Here is a 24,815-nt window from a genome sequence, read left to right as displayed (position 1 = left end):
AATGATGACAAATTGAAAACACTAAAACATGCACAAGCGTAAGTTCTCCAATTTTCATTCTAGTTGAGATATAGATGAAAAGAGCAATAGCAAAAGAGATCTGAGTCACTAAGCTTATCACAGCATAGCTCGGACTCGCAGCTATAACATATTTAACACGGACACTGCACTTTCATGAATGTCATCATTTAACACTGAGAGGAAGTAAACAAGTGGATTTCTTTCCTCTCAGTGGTAAGTAAATTACAGTGAAAGCTGGTCAGTCATTCAAGTGTTTTTGTGATTATAAATGTCAGGTTTGACACTCGGTGCTCCACACAAAAGACCGAATATTTTTTTCCGTCCCTACAAAAACTTTGCTAAGAGACTCTCAGTATGACAGCACTGAATTGCCCTACAGTACTGCTGATACACCCATGTATCACTGCTTATTTTTAGTCATGACAATCGTGTTATTATCGATCCAACGTTATCCATGTAGAAGATATTCTTAGTAGCAATTTAAAAAGCCTCAAATCTTAAAGATGAATTGAAAAGACAAAGCGAGCCCAGTAGAATTCTAAAACGATCAATTAATTTGTCTATTCACAGCAGGCAGCGTTCTCAAAGTTCCCTTTGTGACGCTTTATTTCTTTGGAATGCTAAATGTCATAAGAATCTAGTTAAATCCCATTAGCAATAAAACCATTTATGAAGCAATGGCACTGCCAAATAGATGTGCAGTGCAATTCGTCATGCCGTGCAGTGTCATTCCCTTCCTCAAATGTTAATCAGAGAAGTTCCAGAAAGAAGAGAAGAGTGGCAGAAACAATGCCTCTCTGTCTATAGAATTTTATAAGATTAGACTGAACATAGAGAGCTGGATAGATGGATGCTGCTACAGTACCAGTTCATGCTCACATATGAGACATGTTTTTCTTTACAAGCATACGCACTGAGTACACACGGATCTGGGCAAATATCTCACAACTTGCAGTAACACTACAGATATAACTCTTGGGGAGGAAGTTTGTGTGGAGTTAAAGTTATTCGGCTGTCACGCAGCAACTGTGTGAAAACTGAAGTTGCATGTTCTCATCGGTACAGTATGCTAGCTGGTGCTTCAGGACAAATTGTTCAAACACAAGCACAAGTGTGTGTGACCTATCACAGAACTGCTTAAATCTTTAAAGGCTTTCATGATTTTATACATTTAACTTATGAGATTAGGATTAGAAGGCAAGGGGTAATCCATCTTCTGATAACCAATCACATTTGAACGGGATCATACTGGGTGCAGTAAACAATCCACAATAAGGAAAAAACATAAAGATTGCAATTGCCAAATTATTATTTCCACTGTGGGGGGAAATAATTATTTGATCCCCTGGCGAATTTATAAGATTTCTCACTTCCAGAGATAAGAAGTCTCTAATATTTATGATAGTTTCATTTTAATGGATAGAAAGTGTTTTATTTTGTTTTTTCTGGATGTTTGGTTGATATTCTGACTGGCTTTGTACACGTGTCACACAGATTACAACCAAACCTGCACAACACTGGAATGGGCTAAAAGACACTCACGAAGAGGCTTGGCGAGAACTTAACAGCTATTGACGCGATTATTCAAAAATGAAAGAAGTATAAAATGATCAATTGCCTTTAAATTGGAGATCAATGCAAGATCTCGCCTTTTGGGACGAGGATGATCATGATAAAGGTGATGGATCAATCCAAAACTACACAGCAGGAGCTTGTTAATGATTTGAAGGGACTAGAGACAGTCACCAGGAACATCACTGGGAACACACTACGCTGAAACCAAAAGAATTGATAGAGTTTCTGTAAAGAGGAGTGGGCTAAAATCCCTCCAGGGATGTCTGCAAACCTGGTGACAGACTACCAGAAGAATCTTACAGCTGTGAACAAGGATTTCTCTACTAAGTTCTGGCATCAAAACCATATATAGTCTCACGATGCTGCTGCCTTTTATTAGTTTTTCAAAAGTCATCTGCATAGAAAACAATGGTACAGGAAGTCCTCACCTAGAGATCCACCGGCGACACCAGAAGCCCCAAAATATTAGCCATTGTTCCTGAAAGCTAACTCAACTCATTAGCTGATGGGTGCTCAGCTTGATTCAGTGAATAACAGTGTGCTATTAGCTGTACACCTTCCACATTTTGAATATCTTGTGTTACTGTGTATCATGTACCACGATTGCCTATTATGACCCCCATGTTTAGCCTCCTCTTCCTTTTTGGCCAACACCCTCTATTTCCCTTTTACCTCCATTTAACTCCTCACTCTGTGGTAAGGTTTATTTGTCTCTGCAGACAAGCTAAAGGCAGATGTAGGGCTGTTAATACATAATGCCCACTCAGGCTTAAAGGTTGCATTTGTGTGTGTGTGTGTGTGTGTGTGTGTGTGTGTGTGTGTGTGTGTGTGTGTGTGTGTGTGTGTGTGTGTGTGTACTACAGGATGTATCCATCATCGTCTCCTTACACTCTCCCATCCCTCATTCTTGCCTCTTCTACAGAGATGCGATTAAGAAAGTGGTCCAGCACAACAATACCTTCAACTATATGTGCCGTGGGTTTTTCTGCCCATAATGGGAGTTGCTGCCCTTCACTGTACCTCTGAGAGAGAGGGTCATGAAAGGGACTCTATCTTGGAGGAAGGTGATTAGGTGAAATTACCTCAACCATCTCCTTAATGAGAACCACTGCATCTCCCACTGAAGCTCATTTTGTTCATTTTATTAGTTTGGTGCTTCCAATGATGATTCTCATATTTTAAGTTAGGGCTGAACTGTGCGAAAGATGCATGTACAAGTGGTTCTGCATGCAGAGTAATCAAATCTTTACAACTGATATTTTTTGACTTATTTTGATTTGTTTATTTTTTTCAAAATCTCATAACCTCCATAATGCTCAAAGGGAAAAACATTGTTGCCAGACCGAGACTACATCTTCGTATGTTCTGGAAAACACTTGTAAAATGAAAGGTATTTTAACACATGTGTGAGGTGTAGCCGGTTGCTTGTTTGTGCTCAATGTGGTTTCAGTCAGACCAAACAGATAAGCAACATTCATGCTGTGCTAACAAACTATTAGAGAGGTGGAACAAGCTGCGGGAGTGAAGTGCCCTGAATGTGATGAGGAACATGTACCTGTCAGAGAACAGAGCTGCAGGAGTGTAACACAGACAGGATTTCAAGTATATTCCAATTTATACACATACTCACTGGCAAAATATAAGGTACACCTGTTTAACTGATTGTTAATATAGCTATTCCCTCAGCCAATCACATGGGAGCAACTCAGTACATATAAACATGTAGACATAGCAAAGGACGACCTGTTGAAATTCAAACAGAAGAAGCAGAAGAATGAAAAAAAAGGAGATTTGAATGTGGCTTCAAGGTTGCCAGTTCTACATCCTGTACAATCCTGTGAGCAGCAGTTCTCTGGGTAAAAATGCCTTATTGACCATAGGAGTCAAAGGAGAATGACCAAACTGCCTTAAGTCGATAACGAACCAATACTAACTCAACCACTGGCTACATCCAAGGTATGCAGAAAAGCATCCCAACATGTCGAATCTTGAAGTAGATGGGCTGCAGAAGGAGAAGATCATACCAGGTGCCACTCCTATCAGCTAAGAACAGGAAACTGAGGTTATGGTTCATGTGGGGTCACCAAAATTGGACAACAGAAGAAAAAAGGAAAAGGAAAAAGGCTGCAGGGCCTGATTAGTATTGAGTTGTGCTGCAACATTCACATGGTAGGATCAGAATCAGTTGTAACCAACAGGAATGCATGGCTCCATTCTGCCTTCTATAGCAAAGGTTGAGGTTGGTGCTGGTGGTGTTATAGTGTGGGGAATAGTTTCTTGGCACACTTTAAACCCCACTCTTATACACCACATCCTATCCGAGTATTGCTGCTAACCATGTCTGTCCCTTTATGACTACAGTGTACAGATCTTCTCGTGGGTGCTTCCTGCAGGATAATGTGCGACGTCACAAAGCTCAAATCATCTCACACTGCCTTCCTGTACATGACAGTCTGTTCACTTTACTCAAACTGCCTCCATAGTCACCAGATCACATTCTAATAGAACGTGTTGGAACAGGAGATCAAATCATGGATGTACAGCCAAGAAATCTGGAGCAACTGTGTGATGCCATCATGTCAGTCATGATCATGTATAAGGAATGTTTCGAGCACATAGAATTAAGGAAGTTTGGTAACTAAAAGGTGTCCAACTAAGGTGTACTGGTAAAGTGTATCCGGTAAGGTAACCAGTGAGTGTATTTATATATTTCATAACAACATTAACTCTGAAATCAATATAGATAGTTAATCTATATACCATCCCCCCACCCCTACTGTCTGTGCCTGTAATGCAGTGTACTAAAAGTGTGTACATGATGAACTTTACATAGGCTTCACATCACCTTGTTTGCATCAGAGCAGCTAGTCCACTTTCAGGCTTGTATGACTGGCTGTAAGCCCATCAAGCTACCTCACTCTCCTGACATGGTGTGTCATTACATGGTTTTGAGATATAGCACAGCTGAAATTATAGTCCCGCATTTGAAGCCACCCATATGTTTAGACATCATAGCTTGAACTCTGCACCACAGCAGTCCAGACAATCACTTTCCAGCAGCATAATGGCTGTTAGCCAAAGCAAAATGACTTTGAAAGCTCAGAGCAAAGAGAAATCGCTTCGAAACGAACAAGGTAAGATGGATATTCATTACTCAAGTGCTGCCCTCAGTAATGCAGTACAGGAGAGGTTGGAAATTGTGGTTTCTGTCACAAGACAATGGACAGCAGCCTTTGAAATGGAGTGAAATGTAGAGTACACCCATCACACGAAACCTCCAACTGCTCCACGAGACTAAACCAGTCATTTTTTCCTATTACATTAAGCACTGTGTGACTCTTTAATCACAACAAAATGGGATTTGTTTATGAGAGAAAAAGATGCCAACAGGAGCAGGAACAATGCCAAACAAAAGACTTTTGGGGCCGACATAAAATATCCATTAGCTGGTACACAATTCAGAAATAATGTTACTTTTTGAAGGCTTTCCGACACAGGCTGTCTAACAACACATGAAGAAAAACTATAAATATTAGGAATTACTGCAAAAATATGATGTTATACTACCAACTGGAAGACTATTTTTGGGTAGTATGAGAAATTCCTTAAACTAATTTGTCAATTAAGCATTCAGTATCCCAATTATAATTTCATATTGTGCACTCCAGGATGTGATATAGAAAATTTGCATGTAAATATCAAAGTGAAGTTACTGACAGAGCTGCATAGCACACTACAGTATATGTATGCAAAGTAACTGCTACTCATTAACTTTTCTATAAGGACTTATGAATTATTCCCAATAAAACTAAGTCACAATTTGCAAGAGTGATCACTGAAAGCTAAGATGATGCAGAAATCACACAAAATGGGGCAAAAAAAAAAAAAAAAAAAAAAAAATCCAGATCAGCGATGTTAGAAATCATTTTAAGAATGGACATTTCACAGTCATCTTCACACAAACGCTGCAGTATGCTGCTGGCACCTCAGAGTATTTCCTATATACCCAGTCTCTGTGTTCAGCTGTCACTGCAGCCCAAAGCTTTCCCTTTTAAGCTGCTAAAAGAGCCGCAGCGGTGGCATTTCCCATCTGTAAAAAAAAAAAAGAAGAAGAAGCTGGAAATGAGCTTCCACACAGTAAGCAGCCTTGGACTACATCTAAACTCAGCTGCTCAGCTTAAGCCAGATGCCTGCCTTCTGTGTGTCTCACATATGTTATACTGACACAAAGCCAGAATGCCGAATGCACCTCCACACCTTGAACTGAAAAGCAGGTTATGAATAATTCACATTTTTCCATGCACATAGCGCCTGTGATGTCTGTTCTCTCGGGCAAAAATGAAAGAAAATAAATGAACCAATTTGGTTTGCTTCTGTTTGTTTTTAATTTTTTAAAACTAACGACAGTAATTCGTTAATTAAAAGCTGTACGTTGAGAAGCTTTTTACTTCCAGACTGGAGACTTGTGGATTCAGCGGCGCTTTTAGTTAACAGAAGTAAACGAGCAAAGACCGATAAATCATGCACCTCACACGTAAAGTAGCCAGAACTCGACCAAAACCTGTCAGTTAGTGCACAAACAAGTCGCGGATCTAGCAGGTGCCAATGCGCACCGACAAATGGTGACAACGCTGGAAAACACCAGAGCAGGTGTTTCCAGCCTAATTTGCGTTCAGCTGCGTAAAATATGCGAGTGCTGGAGGAGATACGATAGCATGCAATCAACAGATGAGTGAGCGGCATTCACACAGGTATGAGTGGGATTTAGGTTGTTTTTTTGTTTTGTTGTTTGTTTGTTTGTTTTTTACCGCTGATTGAAAGTCAACAGTTTGTTAGAGGATGGATCCACACTGCTCATGTCCCCATGCGATGTTAGTCCAGCGGACAAGGCGACAGCAAACGGCAAACGGACGTCTTCCTCCACTCCTAACCCGCTAAGAGCGCTTGGTCATCACTGCGGCGCAAACTCCGACAACTGCTGACCAAAAAACAAAAAAGCCCCACGACTGGTATTCCAACTGCTTTTTTTTTTTTTTTTTTTTTTTTTTTTGCAGCTCTTCAGTGCCTTTCAGAGCCAAAAAACTGTTCACTGCGTGATAGTGAAGCGGAACGGATCTGCCATAGGAGCTGTGCGTTTACTGTGTGGTCGCCCTCGCTCTCTCCCTCTCTTTCTCTTCCCCCTTCTCTCTCTCTCTTACACATAGACTCTTCATCAATGGTGCATTTCAAGTGGACACAATTTGTTGCTTGAGGCTCTGCAGCAAAAAGCACCATTCAGAGCGGCTTATTCTTCTCCAGGTTGATGCCGCTGTTACCTCACTGTCAATTATGCCGTGCGCCAAGCTTCTCGGTATCCCGCAAAGTGATGTTCAAGATGCATGACTTCAGGCTGAGGCTCACTTAAGAAAAAAAAATGTGGAGGGAAATTAAATTTTCGATCTCTTAAGTATCACTCCTGGTACGTAGCAGGAAATGGTCTCCAGTGTAGCTTTAGTCAGCTTAAACATGTAAATTGGAAATGTTTGGCTGCCATTACTTCCTCAAAAGTCACAGGCTCGGAAGTTTTAACTTAAAGATTCATTATTGAAAGAGTTGATGTTACTGCATGTCACTGGTTGTCTATAAATGACGAACAGTTTTGGATTGCCAGGTTGTGAAAAATACCGCTGTTGTTGCCAGTTGTAGTAAAAGATCCTGCCAAGTATTTTTCGACAACCTGGCTACTAAAATGATATTATTAATAATGGATAGAGGCTGATTTATAAAGTATTGGTAAATGAGTGAAAACATTAAAAGAGATTTTTCTCTTTCGCTCTATAAGTCAATCACTAGTGCACAACATGCTCTGGGGGACTCACAGAAATCTGGCCATAGACCAGGTATGGTATACCCCAGTGTAAGTAATGAGGGTCTAACTCCACATTCTTTATTTTGCATGAACAAGCACTGGATTAAATCTTTTTTTTTTTTTTAATGAATGTGATGCTGTGAAGATTAACTGGTTACAGAACAAAGAAACTGTGTTGTGGCTAGGTGCAAGACCCAGCTGATTTGAGTAAACCAGACCAGTGACATCTCAGTTAGCTACAGCTGGATCCATCAGTTTTTACACTTAACAAAAGTATTGAATTAAGTGTTTGGGAATTATCAACATTTTCTTCTATACAACTCAAATTTCAGACAAAGGAGAATGGACTAGACTTAACAAAAAAACAAGACATTTATTGTGGCTGATAACATACATGAACAAAACAGGGAAACCAAATTAATCGAAGAACAAATCATGAAAAACTTAAACTGGGAAAACTAAATACTGTTAAATACTTGGAAATACCATGGAGACATGAGGGAGTGTAAACGGATGCACCGACAAGGAACTGAGGGAGACAGAGACAATATATACACTCAGAGAAAACAAGGAAAGTGGAAATGCATGGGAACACAGCTGGAATGAATAGGCATAAGGGATGGGGAAAGCAAAACTAAACACACTAAACACTGGACGATAGACTGTCAAAATAAAACACAGACTCAGACACCAGGGCCAGAAGGAAGGAACGTACATAGGAACAAGACAGTCTGGGGAGACATAGGGAGGAGACACAAAGAGACATGGAAACATGGAAACAGTTAAGGGAGACGAGACACGGAGGGAGGGAGAGAGGAGAGACATGACGGGTTGGGGAGATCACACATTGATGCACATGACAGACAGGAGAGACATGGAATGAAAAACAAGGAGGGGGACACAAACAGGAACGGGAGATAAAATTCAAAGACACACACACAGGGCGACGTAAACACAGATGACGTGACGGACTCACAAGCGGCACAGGGGTGAGACAAACACACACGAGGAACCTCAGACGAACCATAAACTGGGAATACCAGAAAACTCAAACATAGAAAGAACTAGACTCGAGGCTAAACTATAAAACCTGAACTTAAACCATGATTGTAATACAGAGGGTCACAAAAACACAAAGTCAAACTCAAAAGACCCAGCACCCTGACAGCGATGGTACCAGTGGAACCAACTGCTGTTTATTGATGATTTTGACTGCTGGTCTAAGCAGTAGCAGGATGAATTGTGAAGCAGACGGGGCTGTACTCTCTAATCTGCAAACAATGCATCTACAAATTGTGGAATCCTTTCAGAATAGTCTGTGAAGGTTTTCAGTCATCCAGGTCATTGTAATCTAAGGAGCTTGGAAAGAAAAGTGACTGGACTTGTTTAAGTTTCTTCATTGTGACGGCCAGTGGGCTGGCCTTGTGTTTTTCTTTTTCCTTTTCCTGTTTCTTGCAGGTAGGTGGAGCTGACCCAATTATTGATGCAGCACACCTGAGAGGCCAGTCCCAGTGTATATAAAGACACCTTGACTGAACCAGGGTGGCTGGCTTTTGGCTCCCTCTGGCACGTGTTATGTTTATTTGGAAGTTTCAGTTATGGCTGTTATGTCCTTTAACTTGTGTTTAAGTTGCTTTACCTTATTTTCATTAAATGTGTCTTACAGTCTTTAAAAGCCTGTGTGTGGTCTCCCATTTGTTTGTCACTTCCTATGAGCCGGGTTGTGACAAATGGGGGCTCGTCCGGGATCGTCCTAGTTTGGTAAGCTTTCTAACATTTGATTGAGAGCTGGTCTGTTTGCAGCTGCTTGTTTTGGCTAGGTCTTGCCTTGTAGGCAATTGTTGAGTTGATTGCTGATCAGTTTGGCTATTTGTGGTGCTTTGATATTTTGGGTCTGCTGTGTATTGTGTTTGGGAGGCCATTTGGGTTAGGCAGATTGAGTGGAGGCAGTCATGTTAATACTGTTTACTGTAGACTTGAGCTAGTGTTGATGTGCTGTCTTGTGTCAACTTTGGAGCGTATGAGCTGTGTTGATTATTGAATATGCAAAGTTAAAATCAGTGCTTTCCCTGTTAGGTTGAAGGAGTGTTTCTCCCTCGAGAAACATTCATTGAAATTTCTGTTGCGGTGAACACGGTTAGAGCAGTTGTCTCGGGAGCACGTCCCCAGGATTGAGGGGGTTGCTGTTTGTGCAGTTGCCTTTCTCTTCCTGGCGGTTTTTAGTGCATAAGTACCCACCGTAAGTAACTGCATGAAGACTAGGCTTTAGTTAAGTAGATTTTGGTTAGGCAGTTAGTGGGAAAGTGCTGTTTTGAATTGCATGTCGAGAATCAATACTTTGCTGTTATGGCTACTGTTGATGCTTTTGTTCAGTCTCCATCGGAGGAACTCTTGAATAGTTGTACTAAAGAACAACTCCTGAAACTTGCTGAACATTATGATGTCGACATTGGAGATAAACGGTTGAAAGATGAGATTAAAGGAGTGTTGAAGGCTGCATTAGTAAAGAAAGGCGTGTTGTCACGTAAAATGCAGACCTTAGTGGCTGAGGTTGATCAGTCTGTGGTCTCAACTGCCGTTGCTTTGTCTTTTGAGCAGCAAAAGGAGTTGTTACTCTTACAAATGGAGAAAGACCGTGTAAGGTATTCTTTAGAAAAGGAAAAGTTGGAGTTAGAGCAGTATCGGTTAGACCTAATCAAAGCGGGCAAGTTATCAGGTGGTGTTGAGGCTAAAGAGTCTTCTCCACAAGGAGTTGAAACTTTTGATGTCGTGCGTAATTTGCGCTTGGTGCCGAAATTTGATGAAAGAGAGCCAGATGCCTTTTTCTCCCTTTTTGAACGCATTGCTGATTTGAGAGGATGGCCAGCAGCTGACTGTGTGATTATGTTACAGTCTGTGTTGACTGGAAAGGCTCAGGAAGCTTATTCAGCACTCAGTGCAGTTGATTGTCAGAGTTTTGCTACTGTTAAAGATGCAGTTCTGAAGGCATATGAGTTGGTACCAGAAGCTTACCGTCAACGTTTCAGATCATGGAGGAAGTCTGATAAGCAGTCGCATATAGAGTTTGCGAGGGATTTAACTAAACACTTCAACAGATGGTGTTCGGCACTGGGAGTGACAACTTTCCAGGATTTATGTGAGTTGATGGTATTGGAGCAGTTAGAATAGAATAGAATTCAACTTTGTCATTGCACATGCACAGGTACAGGGCAACGAAATGCAGTTTGCTATAGGAGATTGAGTCTTAGTGGTCTCCATTTGGAGCTCCAGTGCACGGTCCTAGTGGCTGACTGGACCCTTATTCTCCTTGTGATCTTATAGCATGATATATGTGCTTCACCTCAGTTTCATTTGTGTGAGTCTTGGTGGCATCCCTCATGATGGCATATGGCGAGGATGCCAATATATAGTCCCTGTTTGGTTGCATTTTATCAAGGGAATGGCTAAGAGTGCTCAGGTCTTAAAAAAGTTTTTAAAAAAAAAAAAATATATATATAAAAAACTCAACTAAAAACCAACATGCGAACAGACCCTCCCACACCTCCATAGGGGAAATCTCACCCATTTTTATAAGAAAGTTAATTTTAGTTTTTGGAGTTAGTAAATATAAGAAGTCATGCAGCTGGTATGAAACACAGCAAACACAATTATTTTTCAACACTTTTATTTACACATCCATGTTAGTACATTGTTGGAGGTTCAGGAAGATCTGCTGACATATCGGTAATCTTGTTAGTCCCCTTACTTGGGTTGGACTTACTTATAAAAACTTTAAAAAACATAAATGATCATTAAAACATAAATAATTATATCTAAAAAACAAACCTTAAAACACAAGCCTATTCTACCTCTCACGATGTTAAAAAATGCATTAATAAGCTAAAACACATTTTCACAGGGAATTATAATAAAACCAAGACCATTCCACTGACCGCCAGGCTGTCCAAAGTGGATTTAAAAGACCAGCTCAATGAAGCTACCCAATACTAAAACCCACAGGATGATATTTATGTTAAAATTCTCTTCATCCTGGGTGGTCCTAAGGTCAGTTTATCTAATTTTTCATCTTTAAAAGAATCCAGCCCGCTCCCCAGTGCATCCATTTTATCTAATCTATACCTCCACATGATTATGTGATATGATTTTTTTGTTAAAGAGTGTGTTCCTCCTGTGGTTGCCACTTACATTGCCGAACGGGAAGTGACAACCGTTTCTGACGCTGCTAAATTGGCAGATGAATATATCTTGGCACATAAGGGGCAGGTTGGTAGAAACTGTTTTCCAGTTGGTGCTCCCGCTAGAGCTTTTTGTCAAACTAAGTTTATGGCATCGGACCCTGCGAAGGCCATTGGTGGTGTGAAGCCCAGTAAGTTTGGTCAAGCATGCAACTACTGCCATGGCGATGGACACTGGAAAGTAGAATGTCCCTTGTTGAAAAGCAAGTTGGCACGTACAGGTAAACAGGTTAAGCCTGCGGCTCTTACCATTCCTGCTTGGGAAATTTCAGTAGTCTCTCGGGAGACGCCAGTTTCGACTAAGTCTGACTCAGAGAGCTATTCGGGGTTTGAGGATTTTGTGTCAGATGGGTTTGTATCACTCCCGGGTGATGATCATAAAGTTCCTGTAAAGATTTTGCGTGACACAGGCGCGAAGGATTCTTTTATCTTAGCCTCCGTGTTGCCATTTTCACAGGTTACTGATACTGGTGAGTGTGTGCTTGTTCAAGGCATGGGTTTAACCACTATCTGTGCCCCATTGCATAAAGTCAGGCTGTCATGCAGTTTTGTGGATGATGATATCTGCCTTGGTGTTCGTCCTGCTTTGCCACTTGAGGGCGTACATGTGATTTTGGGGAATGATTTGGCTGGAAATCGAGTCTGGGCTGACAATTCTTTACCTGTTAAATCTAGAGTTCTGAATGAGTCCCATGAGTGTGAACAGGGTTTTTCTGACTTTGCAGCTTGTGCTGTTACGAGGGCTGCAGCTAAAAGGGATGCAGAGCCTGTAACTCAAGCAGAAGAGTGTCAGGTTGAACCAGATTTGATTGTTCCTGAACATTTGTCAGTTTCCCAGCAAGAGTTAATTCAGGCACAGCGTGCTGATGCTTCACTGACTGAGCTGTTTCACAAAGTGCAACCTAGTGATGACGCTAGAAGTGCGGCCTCTGGTTATTTTCTGCAGAAGGAGGTACTAGTCCGTAGGTGGATTCCGCAAGGGTTGGACTGTGTTGGGAGTCCAGTTGTCCAGATTGTGGTTCCAACTAAATACCGTGACGAGGTGTTGAAGTGTTCTCATGACAAATCTGGGCATTTGGGTGTGACGAAGACTTATAATTACATCTTGCGCTACTTCTTTTGGCCACGTCTTAAGCGTGATGTTTCAGCTTACATTAAGACCTGCCATACTTGCCAAATTGTAGGTAAGCCAAATCAGTCTATTAAACCTGTTCCACTTTGTCCCATCCCTGCTGTGAGTAACCCATTTGAACATTTGATCATTGACTGTGTGGGCCCTCTTCCTCGATCAAAATCTGGTTCGGAGTATCTGTTAACTGTAATGTGCCAAGTTACGCGTTATCCTGCTGCATATCCGTTGCGTACCATCACAGCTAAGTCTGTGGTGAAGGCTTTGACACAGTTTATTTCTGTATTTGGCATACCGAAGATTATTCAGAGTGACCAGGGATCAAACTTTTCGTCACATCTTTTTGCACAAGTTCTTAAGCTGTTGAATATTGTGCATAATAAAGCCTCTCCTTATCATCCACAGAGCCAAGGTGCTTTAGAGCGCTTCCACCAAACACTGAAGTCCTTGTTACGTGCCTATTGCACCGAAATGAGGAGTGACTGGGAGGAAGGTTTACCGTGGCTTCTGTTGGCAGCGCGTGAAGTGTGCCAGGAGAGTACTGGGTTTAGCCCAAATGACTTGGTCTTTGGCCACAAAGTTCGGGGACCGTTGACAGCGCTGTGCGATAAGTGGTTGTCAGGTGAACCACCAGTGAACTTGATAGATTATGTTAATGGTTTTCGGCACAGACTGTATGTGGCAGGTCAGTTGGCCAAACAGAACCTTGAAAAGGCTCAGGTCAAGATGAAATATTTTTATGACCGGCGTTCTGAAGAGCAGCAGTTTAGTACAGGTGACCAGGTTTTGGCTTTACTGCCGATTGCAGGGTCACCGTTCCAGGCACGGTTTGCTGGGCCTTACACTGTGGTACAAAAACTGTCTGAACAGAATTATCTGATTGATACCCCGGATCGCCAGAAAAGAAATCAACTTTGCCATATTAATTTGTTGAAACCCTATCATGTTCGTCCCTTATCCGTCGGTCTGTCGGGCTCTTTCGTTTCTCCTTCTACATTGAGTCCAGGGTTGTCGGCTTGTACAGTGGCGAAGTCAGTTTGTGGGGGGGAGGATGTGGCAGCACCTGATGATCCCTTATTGCTTGGCCGTCTGAAGAATTCAGAATCTCTTCAGAACTTGGATGTGCTATTGGGCCATTTGCCTGCTGACAAATGTGCAGAATTGTCTGCATTAATTACAAGGTATCCAACCTTGTTTGGAGACACACCTTCGAAAACAACTTTGATAGAGCATGATATTGATGTGGGTGATACAAAACCAATTCGGCAGAGGTTCTACAGGGTCTCTGAGGAAAAGAGGAAAATAGTCGATAAGGAAGTTCATTACATGTTGGAAAACAACATTGCAGTGCCGTCGTCATCAAGCTGGGCTTCCCCATGCTTGTTGGTTGAAAAAGCTGATAAATCACCACGTTGTTGCACCGACTTTTGTAAGGTAAATGCAGTGACCAAACCCGATTCCTACCCCTTGCCTCATATTGATGACTGTATTGACCAAGTTGGTGCAGCAGAATATGTGAGCAAGTTTGATCTGTTGAAGGGATATTGGCAGGTGCCGCTGACTCCCAGAGCTCAGGAAATATCTGCTTTCATCACGCCATCTGGTCTTTATTCATATACAGTCATGGGTTTTGGTTTACGCAATGCTCCAGCTACATTTCAGCGACTCATGAATATGGTTGTTAATGGGCTGGAAGGCTGTGCTGTTTACCTAGATGACGTGGTGGTATATAGTAACACCTGGGAGGATCATCTGGATCGCATTCGCACTCTGTTTGAACGATTAGTTCTGGGAAATCTGACTATCAACCTGGCAAAATGTGAATTTGCAAAAGCAACTGTGACCTATCTTGGTAAGGTTGTGGGCCAAGGTTATGTGAGGCCAGTTGATGCAAAGGTGTTGGCCATCAAAGAGTTCCCTGTTCCGGTAACAAAAAAAGAACTCATGAGATTTTTGGGTCTGGTCGGGTATTATCGCTGTTTTTGTCGAAACTTCTCAACAGTGGTTGCTCCTCTGACTGATTTGTTGAGGGCCAAGGTAAAGTTTATTTGGTCTGCAGCATGCCAGCAAGCTTTTTGGGATGTAAAAGCTTTACTGTGCTCTGAACCTGTGCTTTTAGCCCCTCGTCTGGATCAGCCCTTCAAGCTGTATGTGGATGCAAGCCACATTGGTGCAGGTGCTGTTCTAGTCCAAGCTGACAAGCAAGGTACGGAACATCCAGTTAGTTTCTATTCCAAGAAGTTCAACTCCCATCAGCTGAATTATTCGGTCATTGAGAAGGAAGCTTTGGCATTAGTCTTGGCCTTGCAGCATTTTAGGGTATATTTAGATTCTGCTCGGCCAATTGAGGTATTTTCTGACCATAACCCTCTCACTTTCTTGAACACCTTGCAGAACCCAAATCAAAGGCTCATGCGGTGGGCTCTCTTTCTGCAGCCTTACAATTTGGATATCCAGCACATTAAGGGCAAAGATAATGTCTTGGCAGATGCTTTGTCCCGTGCCCCTTTGTAACCAGCAGCTTCACTCCTCATATGCTTGAAGTATGTCCTCTCCAGTATCGTTTTCCTTCCTCTTAAATTGCTCCTAGGTACCAAGGTTGCTGAGGTTGGAGTTGAGCTGAAGATGATTTTTGAGCATACAAAAGGTGTTGAAAGTGAGGGTGCATGTGTGTGTGTGTGTGTATATGTTATGAATTTAAAATATGTTAGTTCTTCTAGCTGCAAATTCATAATGTAAGTGTGTTTGCCAATTCAGGGTGAGACCCTGTTCTTTGGGGGGAAGTGTGACGGCCAGTGGGCTGGCCTTGTGTTTTTCTTTTTCCTTTTCCTGTTTCTTGCAGGTAGGTGGAGCTGACCCAATTATTGATGCAGCACACCTGAGAGGCCAGTCCCAGTGTATATAAAGACACCTTGACTGAACCAGGGTGGCTGGCTTTTGGCTCCCTCTGGCACGTGTTATGTTTATTTGGAAGTTTCAGTTATGGCTGTTATGTCCTTTAACTTGTGTTTAAGTTGCTTTACCTTATTTTCATTAAATGTGTCTTACAGTCTTTAAAAGCCTGTGTGTGGTCTCCCATTTGTTTGTCACTTCCTATGAGTGGGAGTTTTTCCTTCCCACTCTTGATTCTTGGGGTTTTCTCTGTATTATTGTACGCTTTTAGCTTAGTTTATGCTGTTGCATTTGTGGCACTATTTAAATAAAAATATATTCAATGGGTGAACAGAGGAAAATTACAAAAATTGCATCATTATCCTTTTTTAAAGATAACAATAACTTTGGATCTGGTCCTCTATTTTAACAGATGAATGTTGTAATCGGAAACAGGAAGGAAGGAAAATACTTCTCAGGTCAGTACATGGATGGCGCACAAAAAGTAAGCAATAATGACACCAGAAACATGTGAAGATGGATTTTAAATCTTATTTCTGAGCTCTCTCGCGTTTTTCCCTTTAAACACACAGACACAGCGGGTGAAATGTGATCTTTAGTATATATGATACCTTCACAATAGCGCAGCTACAGCCTGTGTCTCAAGCTCAGCCTACACACACACACACACACACACACACACACACACACACACACACACACAACATGAAAGACTGCAGGAATGCTCGGCTCAGGCTACATGGCACTCAGCTGCTCATCAATTTTTAATCAGCAGAAACCCCCCTCTGTGACATGCCATGCTACAGGAAAACACCTAAAGCTACCAACACACATGGCATTTTGTCTTGTTCGTTCTCTGGATGTGATAACCTTTATAAATAGCTCATGTTGAAATGCAGCTGTAATCTGCCACAGCCTGAAGCTTCAAAAACAAAATAAAAGAAGGAAAAAAAAACCCTTTTAAACAAGACTGGAGTTCGTGTATGTAGTTTTCTGAGGTCAGGATTGAGTTACAATGAGCCAACCTGAGATAGCTCAACACCCCTAAGCTCTAATTAGAGCCCAGGGGCCAATAACTCGCACAAAGAGGCAGTCATACAAGTTACATAAACACAGCTCTGTCACACCCTCCCACTGTCACACCATATCGTGCACTGGCATCCGTGGCCTTTGCATAAAGGGTTTATTCTTTTAACGGATGCTTATGAAGTTATTCTTTAACAAGGGAAGTGAGAACAGGGATAGACTTCCTCTTCGCAGATCAGTCTGCTAATACGGCAGAGGGGGGTGGGGTTGGAGGGCGGGCATTCTGAATGCATAACAAAACGGGCTGAGAAGAAACACTACAGTAAGTGTAATGTAACAACAGCCTGCTTGAGGTGATGAATATAATGCACAGCTTACGTACAAAGTTAAATAATACAGGACATGAATCCACCAAAATATTGCCTTTATTTTAGTTTGTGCAGTTCTAATAAGTTTGACACAGCCTGCACTCTTTTAGGCCGCTTGCTTCTAGTCTTCAGGAAGAGTTCTACTTGAAGGATATTCAAAGCTCTTCTTTGGATCTCAGCTGCCTTTTATTCCATTCTTTGTAAAGGTGACACCACACTGCTTCAATAATGTTGCGATGCAGGCTCTGGGATGGGGCCGATCCATAACTGATAGTGTCCCACTCTATGATGTTCTATTCAGGTATGCTTTTACTTCTTTTGGGATCATTGTTATGCTGAAAAATCAAGGTGTTGCCAATAAGATGCTTTCTAGACAGTATTGCACGTTGGATCAGACAGGAACATACCATCCTGTAGTGTTCATATTTCCATCAGCTTTGCAAGAGCTCCAACACCACTGGCTGAAATGCAGCCCCACACCATGACCGTGGTCTACAGATGGCTGCAGACAATCACTGTTGTACCTTTCTCCTGACTGTCAACTCAATGTTGATGATCAAAAATGTATTTGATTGCCTATTGTCACTGATTTTCAGTCCAGTTCTTGTGTAACTTGGCAAGCCTCAGCCTTTTCTATCTTTTCTACCCTTCTATTGAGACAATTTCTGATGAGGTTTCTATGAATAGTAGATGAATCAACAGGTCATTTACTAAAGTCCCTAAAGACAAAATTTTAAATGGTCAGTGTTAAATGGCTTTGCAGTCAGTTTGAAAGGTTGCCTCCTACCCGCAAGGCAAACTGTCCAATTCATTTGCAACTGGAAATTGATTAGCATAAGCAAAGAAAATTAAACATAATTACTGGACTATTTTTTTTCTAGCTTCAAAGAGTTGCTGCAATATTTAAATTATAGCTGCTTTATGTTGCAGAGCTTCAATTAAAAAAAAAAAATCTACTAAGCTTTGTCTTCAGGACTTCAGCAGAAAGTTAAAAATCAATGTTTAGAATTTGTTTTTTAACTCTTGTATGTGTGCAGGACGCGGCAGTAGTGGACTTTCTCAGGCTCTTTGTTCCCCAGACGACTGGAACTTTAAAGATCAGATTGTATATGTAGGCGTAAGCATTACAGTGTGTGGATTTACAGTCCATGTGTCAATGCCAGTAAGGCTGAGGTGCAGAGGTACACTAATTGTTTATTCACTTGCAGGGTGAGCCACGGCAGTTGAAGCACATGAAGCTAGCTACAAGGTGGGGATCAAGAGCTCTTGACTCAATAGTGCGATAATCCCTTTGAGCTCCACCACTCTCTCTCTGGACAGCTGCCACTCAGGCCCTGCAGTCTCACGATCTAAGCCACGGCACTTTTCCCACACATAGGATAAACGAGGCTTGTCTGAAAGTGTATAATATACAGTGATGGCTACATCACATGAAATCCAGTGGGAGTATCTTCTATAAATAAATTGCTATGGATGAAAATGAGCGAAAAATGTAAACACTGCAGACAATAATATGTAAAAGTGGACGACATGCACAGTGGGGTTATTATCTGTCATGTACGCGACATGCAAATGAAAACACCTGCCGTGATGTCACTTCTTTGATGAGCCGCTGCTTGTGGATAATGTGTAACCTGCAAGAGGAACCAGTCATTAAAGATGGCTCCATTTGATAGTGCTGTGTGATGCTGCAGAATTTGGAATACATCCGATACCAAGTAAATACAGTACTGCCAATACCAATACACAAGTTGCCTTTGTCAGTTTAAAGTAAGGGAGAGCAGTGTGTCATGATTTATGAGTTGATCATAAATTTGCAAGTCATCAGCACATTTTAATGTCCATCACATCACAGTGATTTATACTTTCCACAATAATTAGAACACGCAACAAAACACACCTTCCAGTTTTTCACCTATTCTAAAAGTGCGTTATTTTTTTTGAAAACCTGGAATGTAAATGTGCCCGTTTTTCAAACACTTTGGATAAGCTTCTATTGTTAGAATATGACTGGCTGTGAAAAAAACAAAAACTAGGCGATACAGGTAAGTAAGTAAGTAAATAAAACTTTATTTATATAGCAACTTTCTAGATAAAAGATCACAAAGTGCTTCACACAAGGATAACAAACAAAACAGACCACAGTTAACAAAATGCAATTCTAAAAAGATGAGTTTTTAGTTGGTTTTTGAAAGAAGCTACTGAGTCCAGAGACCTTATGCTCAGTGGGAGAGAGTTCCACAGGTGACACGTAGACGTTTTTCATAGTGAAAAATGTTTTTTTTTTTCACAAAGTATCAATCCTATCATGCTAGTATCAATCCAGTACCAATGTTAGCATCAATACTATCGATATTTGGATCGTTCTGCCCACCTCTATTCCCTTTCATTATTGCAAGTTTGAGCGATTATAATGATTTCCACACTGGAAGAGGAGCTTGAACTAGCTTGGACTGTGCAGGTTTTTATCAATGGTGTAAATGAACTACTGTAAATGCTTTTCCAAAAGTTGATTCTGTTCATCTGGACGTAGCGTTTTGTGGGAGAAACGTTTCATCACTCATCCAAGATGGCAAAAGATGTACCCTTAGGCCCCCTCCTCGATTCAGAGATGGTCTTTCCCTTTTCACGTAATTGGCCTCCTTGACTCCGCGCTCAAACCAGCTTTCCTCCCTGTGAGTGCCTTCCTCTCCTTCATGGTGATATTGGATGCTGGGGGCTTTGCATTGCTGAGACAGGCCGAAACTTTCGTCCGCAGTTGCCCTGCTTCCACTTCTGCAATATTGTTGTTACGAATTGCTGTTTCTGTGGCTGTGATCAGCTCCACTAGGGGGATTTGTCTCGGTGTGACAGCAAAATTCAACCCTTTAGCAATTGATCAGTGGGCTTTGATCAGTGGGTTTTGGTCAGTGGTTGTTGATCAATGGTCATGAGAATTTGCATAATTAAGATTAAGGAACTGACCTCCCAGTGGGCTGGTTTCAGTAATTATGCAAATGTACTGTTTATAAGATTTGGGGAAACCTGCAGTCAGCTGAGACTGAAGAAGTCACTTGGATGAGTGACGAAACGTTTCTCCCACAAAACGCTACATCAAGATGAACAGAATCAACTTTCTGGAGATTTACTTACCTGGATGATTGAGAATGCATCAAGATACTGTAAATGCTTGCTACTTATAGTCCAGCTTCACCATCAGGTTTGTGTATTGTGCATATTGCTGCACAACATTTACATTACAGTTACAGTTGCTTAGGTACCTATCAGAGAAGGAAGCATGTCAAAATGCAGTGAATTTAGGACAATGAAAGAGTCGTTCCCTAACTGAGATTATGAGTTCCAGTAGCCCACTATATTTATATTTCCCCTTTCATAAATTTTTCCAATGCTTCACACACACACACACACACACACACACACACACACACACACACACACACACACACACACACACACACACACACACACACACACGATTTGGATTCAGGCCTTGGCTTCTCTGTTCTTAGTGCATCTCAAATGCCAGCCGGTCACCATGTGGCCTCAGTGAAATGCCACTATGTCAGGCTGTGTCGATTGATGATGGCAGTCATGTTAAATGTAATCAGGTGAATTAACCTTTTGCCTGTGACGCTCAGACCGGTCCTGGACACCTCTGTGCCCTTGGCACTTTAGCTACATGTGCATGTGAATGTCTGCTTTTGTATTTTTTTGTTTAATGCCAAAACTGTGTTTCAGACCAGTTCACTACCAAATAACACTGGCACTAACAACAAGAGCCAAAAGCTTTATTACCCTCAGATTTATGGGAAAATGTATAGAAACACCACTCGAAAAAGAGAGAACATAACTGCTTGACAAAATGCAGAGGGCTGGCCCACAAGAAACATATCGTTATTAAAAAGTGCCATATCCACAGTTAAAAACTTACAATAGAGAAATAATATTAACTATATAAATAAAGTACTACAGAGAAATGAGAATTCCTATGTCTTCAAACATGTAATGTACCCACGCTTACAGTATGACCGTTTCAAGCAACAGGAGTCAATGCAAGAGAGCAAAATATAATAGACTATGCCCAGTATCCAAAGTGACAGATTTAGTGACAGCTGATATTGGAACCCCTTTGATTTCCTAGTTTATAATCACTGAATCTAATATGTTTCCCTTTGTAACAAAAATATGTCTCTATTACCATAAACACTGTTAGGAATTTGAACCTTGAAATCAAAGAAAAACATCTTATTCTATAATTTCCTTATTGGATATTTGTTGTTGCTTTTAGGCTCATGAGAGGTATGGAGCTCCTGACACATCGTGTAGATGAGTGCACTGCTTGAATGCAGAACAGACATGAGATAAATTCAGCTTTTTTCACGAAAATAAACCCGGTGAAGTTGATGCCTGATATGAAACCCTGGGCGGACTCCTCCTGGTGTCCTCACAGATATCACTGCTTTTTAATGTACACCCTCCTCCTAGTGGAGAGACGTGATATCAAACATGCTGCTCAACGTGAATTTGAACTCATCTTCACATAATGTGAGCAGTTATAAAATCTCACATTGTGAGAGGTGTGTGCCTGTGTGTGACTCTGAATTCTTCAATCCTTCTCTTTTCAGCCTATATCATGCAGCCATATGGTCCCACTGTTTTTACAGGGAGAGTCTGCCCTCTTGTGGTTTTAGCTTTTATCACAGTTGAATGAGAAGGAAAACTGCACAATCACCAAGTATTAGTTCTTGGTGGCACGAATTCTGTGAGATGTAGGAAATATTATTAGCAAGTCCGCAGATATTGCAGCTGCACATTACTGCTGTGTTACTACATCCCAAAGGAGTTGTGATAGACTCGAATCGGAGACAGAAGCCACTGAAGTCCACTTAACTCTTTGTCATGTTCATAAGAGCCATTTCAGACAACTTACATCATCATACTGCAGGCAACCTTTGGAAGATGCGCACGGTCAGCTGCAATATTCAAATAAGCTTTGGCCTTTAAAGTAAACTGAGTGGGAACAGCAACTGTTTACACAAGCCAGGTTGGGTCCATGAATTCATGCTGTTGAAGCCAAATTTTCTTCAGCCTCAGCAGAAACTGAGTTTGATCTGACTGTCTGTTTGCTGTGTCTTAGAGAGCCTGTGTCCACTGTAGTTTCACATTTCTGTTTTTGGTTGACAACAATGGAGCCCAACATCATTTTCTTCTGTTCATGTGAGGTGTTTTGCATTCTGACATAATCTGTGGTTTCACAGCTGTTGTGTCCGATTCACACATTATTCTCTGAACCATGCACAACTACTGCTCGTTTGCAACATGAGGATTAAACTCCAGAAACGGTCTTGCTTGGAGATCAGCAGTTTCAAGAACACTAAAGCCACGATCAAAGTCACTGAGTTTACATTTTGTCCCCACCCTGATGTTTGTCTTTCTGAGAATACATGACTTCTGACTTTAATCTTGAACTTTTTAATCAGAATATAGCATCAAGTCAATTAAACTCGTAGGATTTGTGGATTAGTTTCAGCTGCTTTGGTGTTAATGAAATTAACAACAGGTGCAATAGAGCAGCAACAATGAGACAACAAATTGTGCTGAAAGCACAGGTAGAGGTGGAGGCCACTGACATTTTTTTCCTCCTCATCTTTTCTGACTGTTTTGTCACTAGTTTTTCATTTGACTAGGGTCAGTATCATTACTGGTAGCGATACCTGGATCCTACAGAGGTTGCAGGAAGTAGTCCAACACCTCCAGGATGGCACATCAATATGCACCATTGCCAGAAGGTTTGCTGTGTCCCCCGACACAGTCTAGAAAACATGGAGGAGATTCTAGGAAGCAGACAGACAGGGCTGTAGAAGTTCCAAACCCATCAGCAGACTGGTATCTACTCCTTTGTGCAAGGATGAACAGCGTGAGCTCAGCCAGACCTACAAAGTGACCTCCAGCATTACACTGGTGTGAATGTCTCTGACCAAACAATCAGAAACTTCATGAGTGTGGCCTGAGGGCATTCGCCATAGAATACCAGAATTGGCAGGTGGCAGCCTGAGCTTTTCACAGATGAGAGCAGGTTTGCCCCGATGCTACCTGTAACACCATTCAGCACGGCTGGTTTGGTGGCTGGTCAGTGATGGTGTAGGGAGGCATATCCATGGAGGGACACACAGCATGTCCTGATGTTGTCAGGAAACTACTGAGCACCATTTTTCATACCATTAATTTTCATTTTTATTAAATGGCATCATTTCATTTGTAACGCATTACCCAGTCCCCAATAGTGTAGATATCCAGCATGTTTTTTAGATTGAGATCTGATATGTTTTCAAAGTGTTCCTTTCATTTTTTTTTTAGCATTGCACATTTGCATGTACTTGATTTCATAGTTTAGTGAGGCTGCAACGACTCATCACAGTAATCGATGACGCCTGCGTATAAACATTTGTACTCAGTTTCTTGTTATCAGAATTAACTATATTAACTTGAGTCTCTTAACTTTCCAACTAATGCAAACATCACACCAAAGGTCATTTTAAAAAATGTGGTTACCAGACAAAAAAAGTATGAAAGCCTAATTTTCTTATTTTTCAACAGGTTATCTCAATTTAAAAGCATTAAACAGTCCCACTTACTTTAACCTCCTCTTGCCTTGGGCCATATCATTGCTGTCTCAACTTCCTCAAAGGGTGTTCCCACACTAAAATGCAACAGTATATCACTTCCGTTCCTCATTTGAAAAAGAAAACCGGTTATGACACATGAGGTGCTAAAGCCTAAAATTTCTCAGAGGGGGTCTTAAAGACTCTGTGTCGGACATCTCGGCAACAATAGTGATGCACTGTTGGGAAAATGCATCTGTGAGTATGCACCTGTGTTTGTGTAAACCAACATGCATGCTTTCTTTATCCAAAACAACACAGGAGAAATAGCATCATGCAATGCAATCTGTACGCAACTGCAGTATGAGACCTATAGTGGGGTGGAGTGGGGGGTTTGCGACAACTCCTTTGAGCAGTTTTCTGAAATACAAGCTCAAATTTAAGCGAGTTTATTTCAGCTTTGCCTTCACAACCTCTGCATGCCCTTATTTTTCTACAAGTGCATTTAAACTGCACTTCCAACTCCTTCTTTCTTACATGTCTTGTTCTGTTGCTCACCCGCTAACCAAGAAGTGGTTTTGGCTGGCCTCCTAAAAAACCGCAGGGTAAAAATGTCCAACAGTAACCCTTCACACGCTCCATTTCTCACACCATCTCTCCTGGATAACTTTTTAAGGATGACCACGATACAGCTGGTGGGTGAGAAACAGCATATGTTGTATACTCACAGCTTTTCTATATGTGCAGACTTCCTTTCAACTTTCAAACATTTACTTTCACTTTGAAAGTGACCTTGCTATAAAGGCAGTTTGTAATACTTTGCGAAAAAAATAAAACGCTCCCCAGATTATGAGTCTTGTGTGCATGTGGCTTGCGGCTGAGCTTGAGGTGGCCACATCTCAACCAATACCCGGCTTTAAGTACAACTCGCTCTATGCTTGGTCTTATTCCGGCCAACTATAATGGGAAATGTTTTCCACTCCAAGCTTTCCTGGAGCAGTGCACAGTGCATTTTAATGTGTAGGTATGTGTCTAAAAAAACCCTAAATGGAAGCAGATGTTTTAGTCAAAAGAATAAAAGTTTACATGGGGTTGTAATCAAGTGAGGGACTTTTCTTT

At 41.4% G+C, this 24,815-nt stretch overlaps 1 protein-coding gene across 9 annotated transcripts in view; it reads right to left on the bottom strand.

Moving 5' to 3' along the window:
• garnl3 (GTPase activating Rap/RanGAP domain like 3) overlaps positions 1-24,815 on the bottom strand; it is a 101,636-nt gene that overhangs the window by 68,972 nt on the left and 7,849 nt on the right. The window contains exon 1 of one of the 9 annotated variants that reach the window (XM_080875834.1): positions 6,405-6,698. The exons of the other annotated variants lie outside the window; for them this stretch is intronic. Within the exon in view, the coding sequence (XP_080731960.1) occupies positions 6,405-6,454 (50 nt within the window). The 5' untranslated portion in view covers positions 6,455-6,698. Of the gene's footprint in view, positions 1-6,404; positions 6,699-24,815 lie in introns of those variants that run through there. 9 annotated transcript variants of the gene reach the window in all.

Source organism: Rhamphochromis sp. 'chilingali' (assembly GCF_963969265.1).
Source record: "Rhamphochromis sp. 'chilingali' genome assembly, chromosome: 2".
NCBI classification, from domain to species: Eukaryota; Metazoa; Chordata; class Actinopteri; order Cichliformes; family Cichlidae; genus Rhamphochromis; species Rhamphochromis sp. 'chilingali'.
The sequence above is the reverse complement of the archived record's forward strand: the minus strand, read 5'-3'. Positions and strand labels throughout refer to the sequence as shown.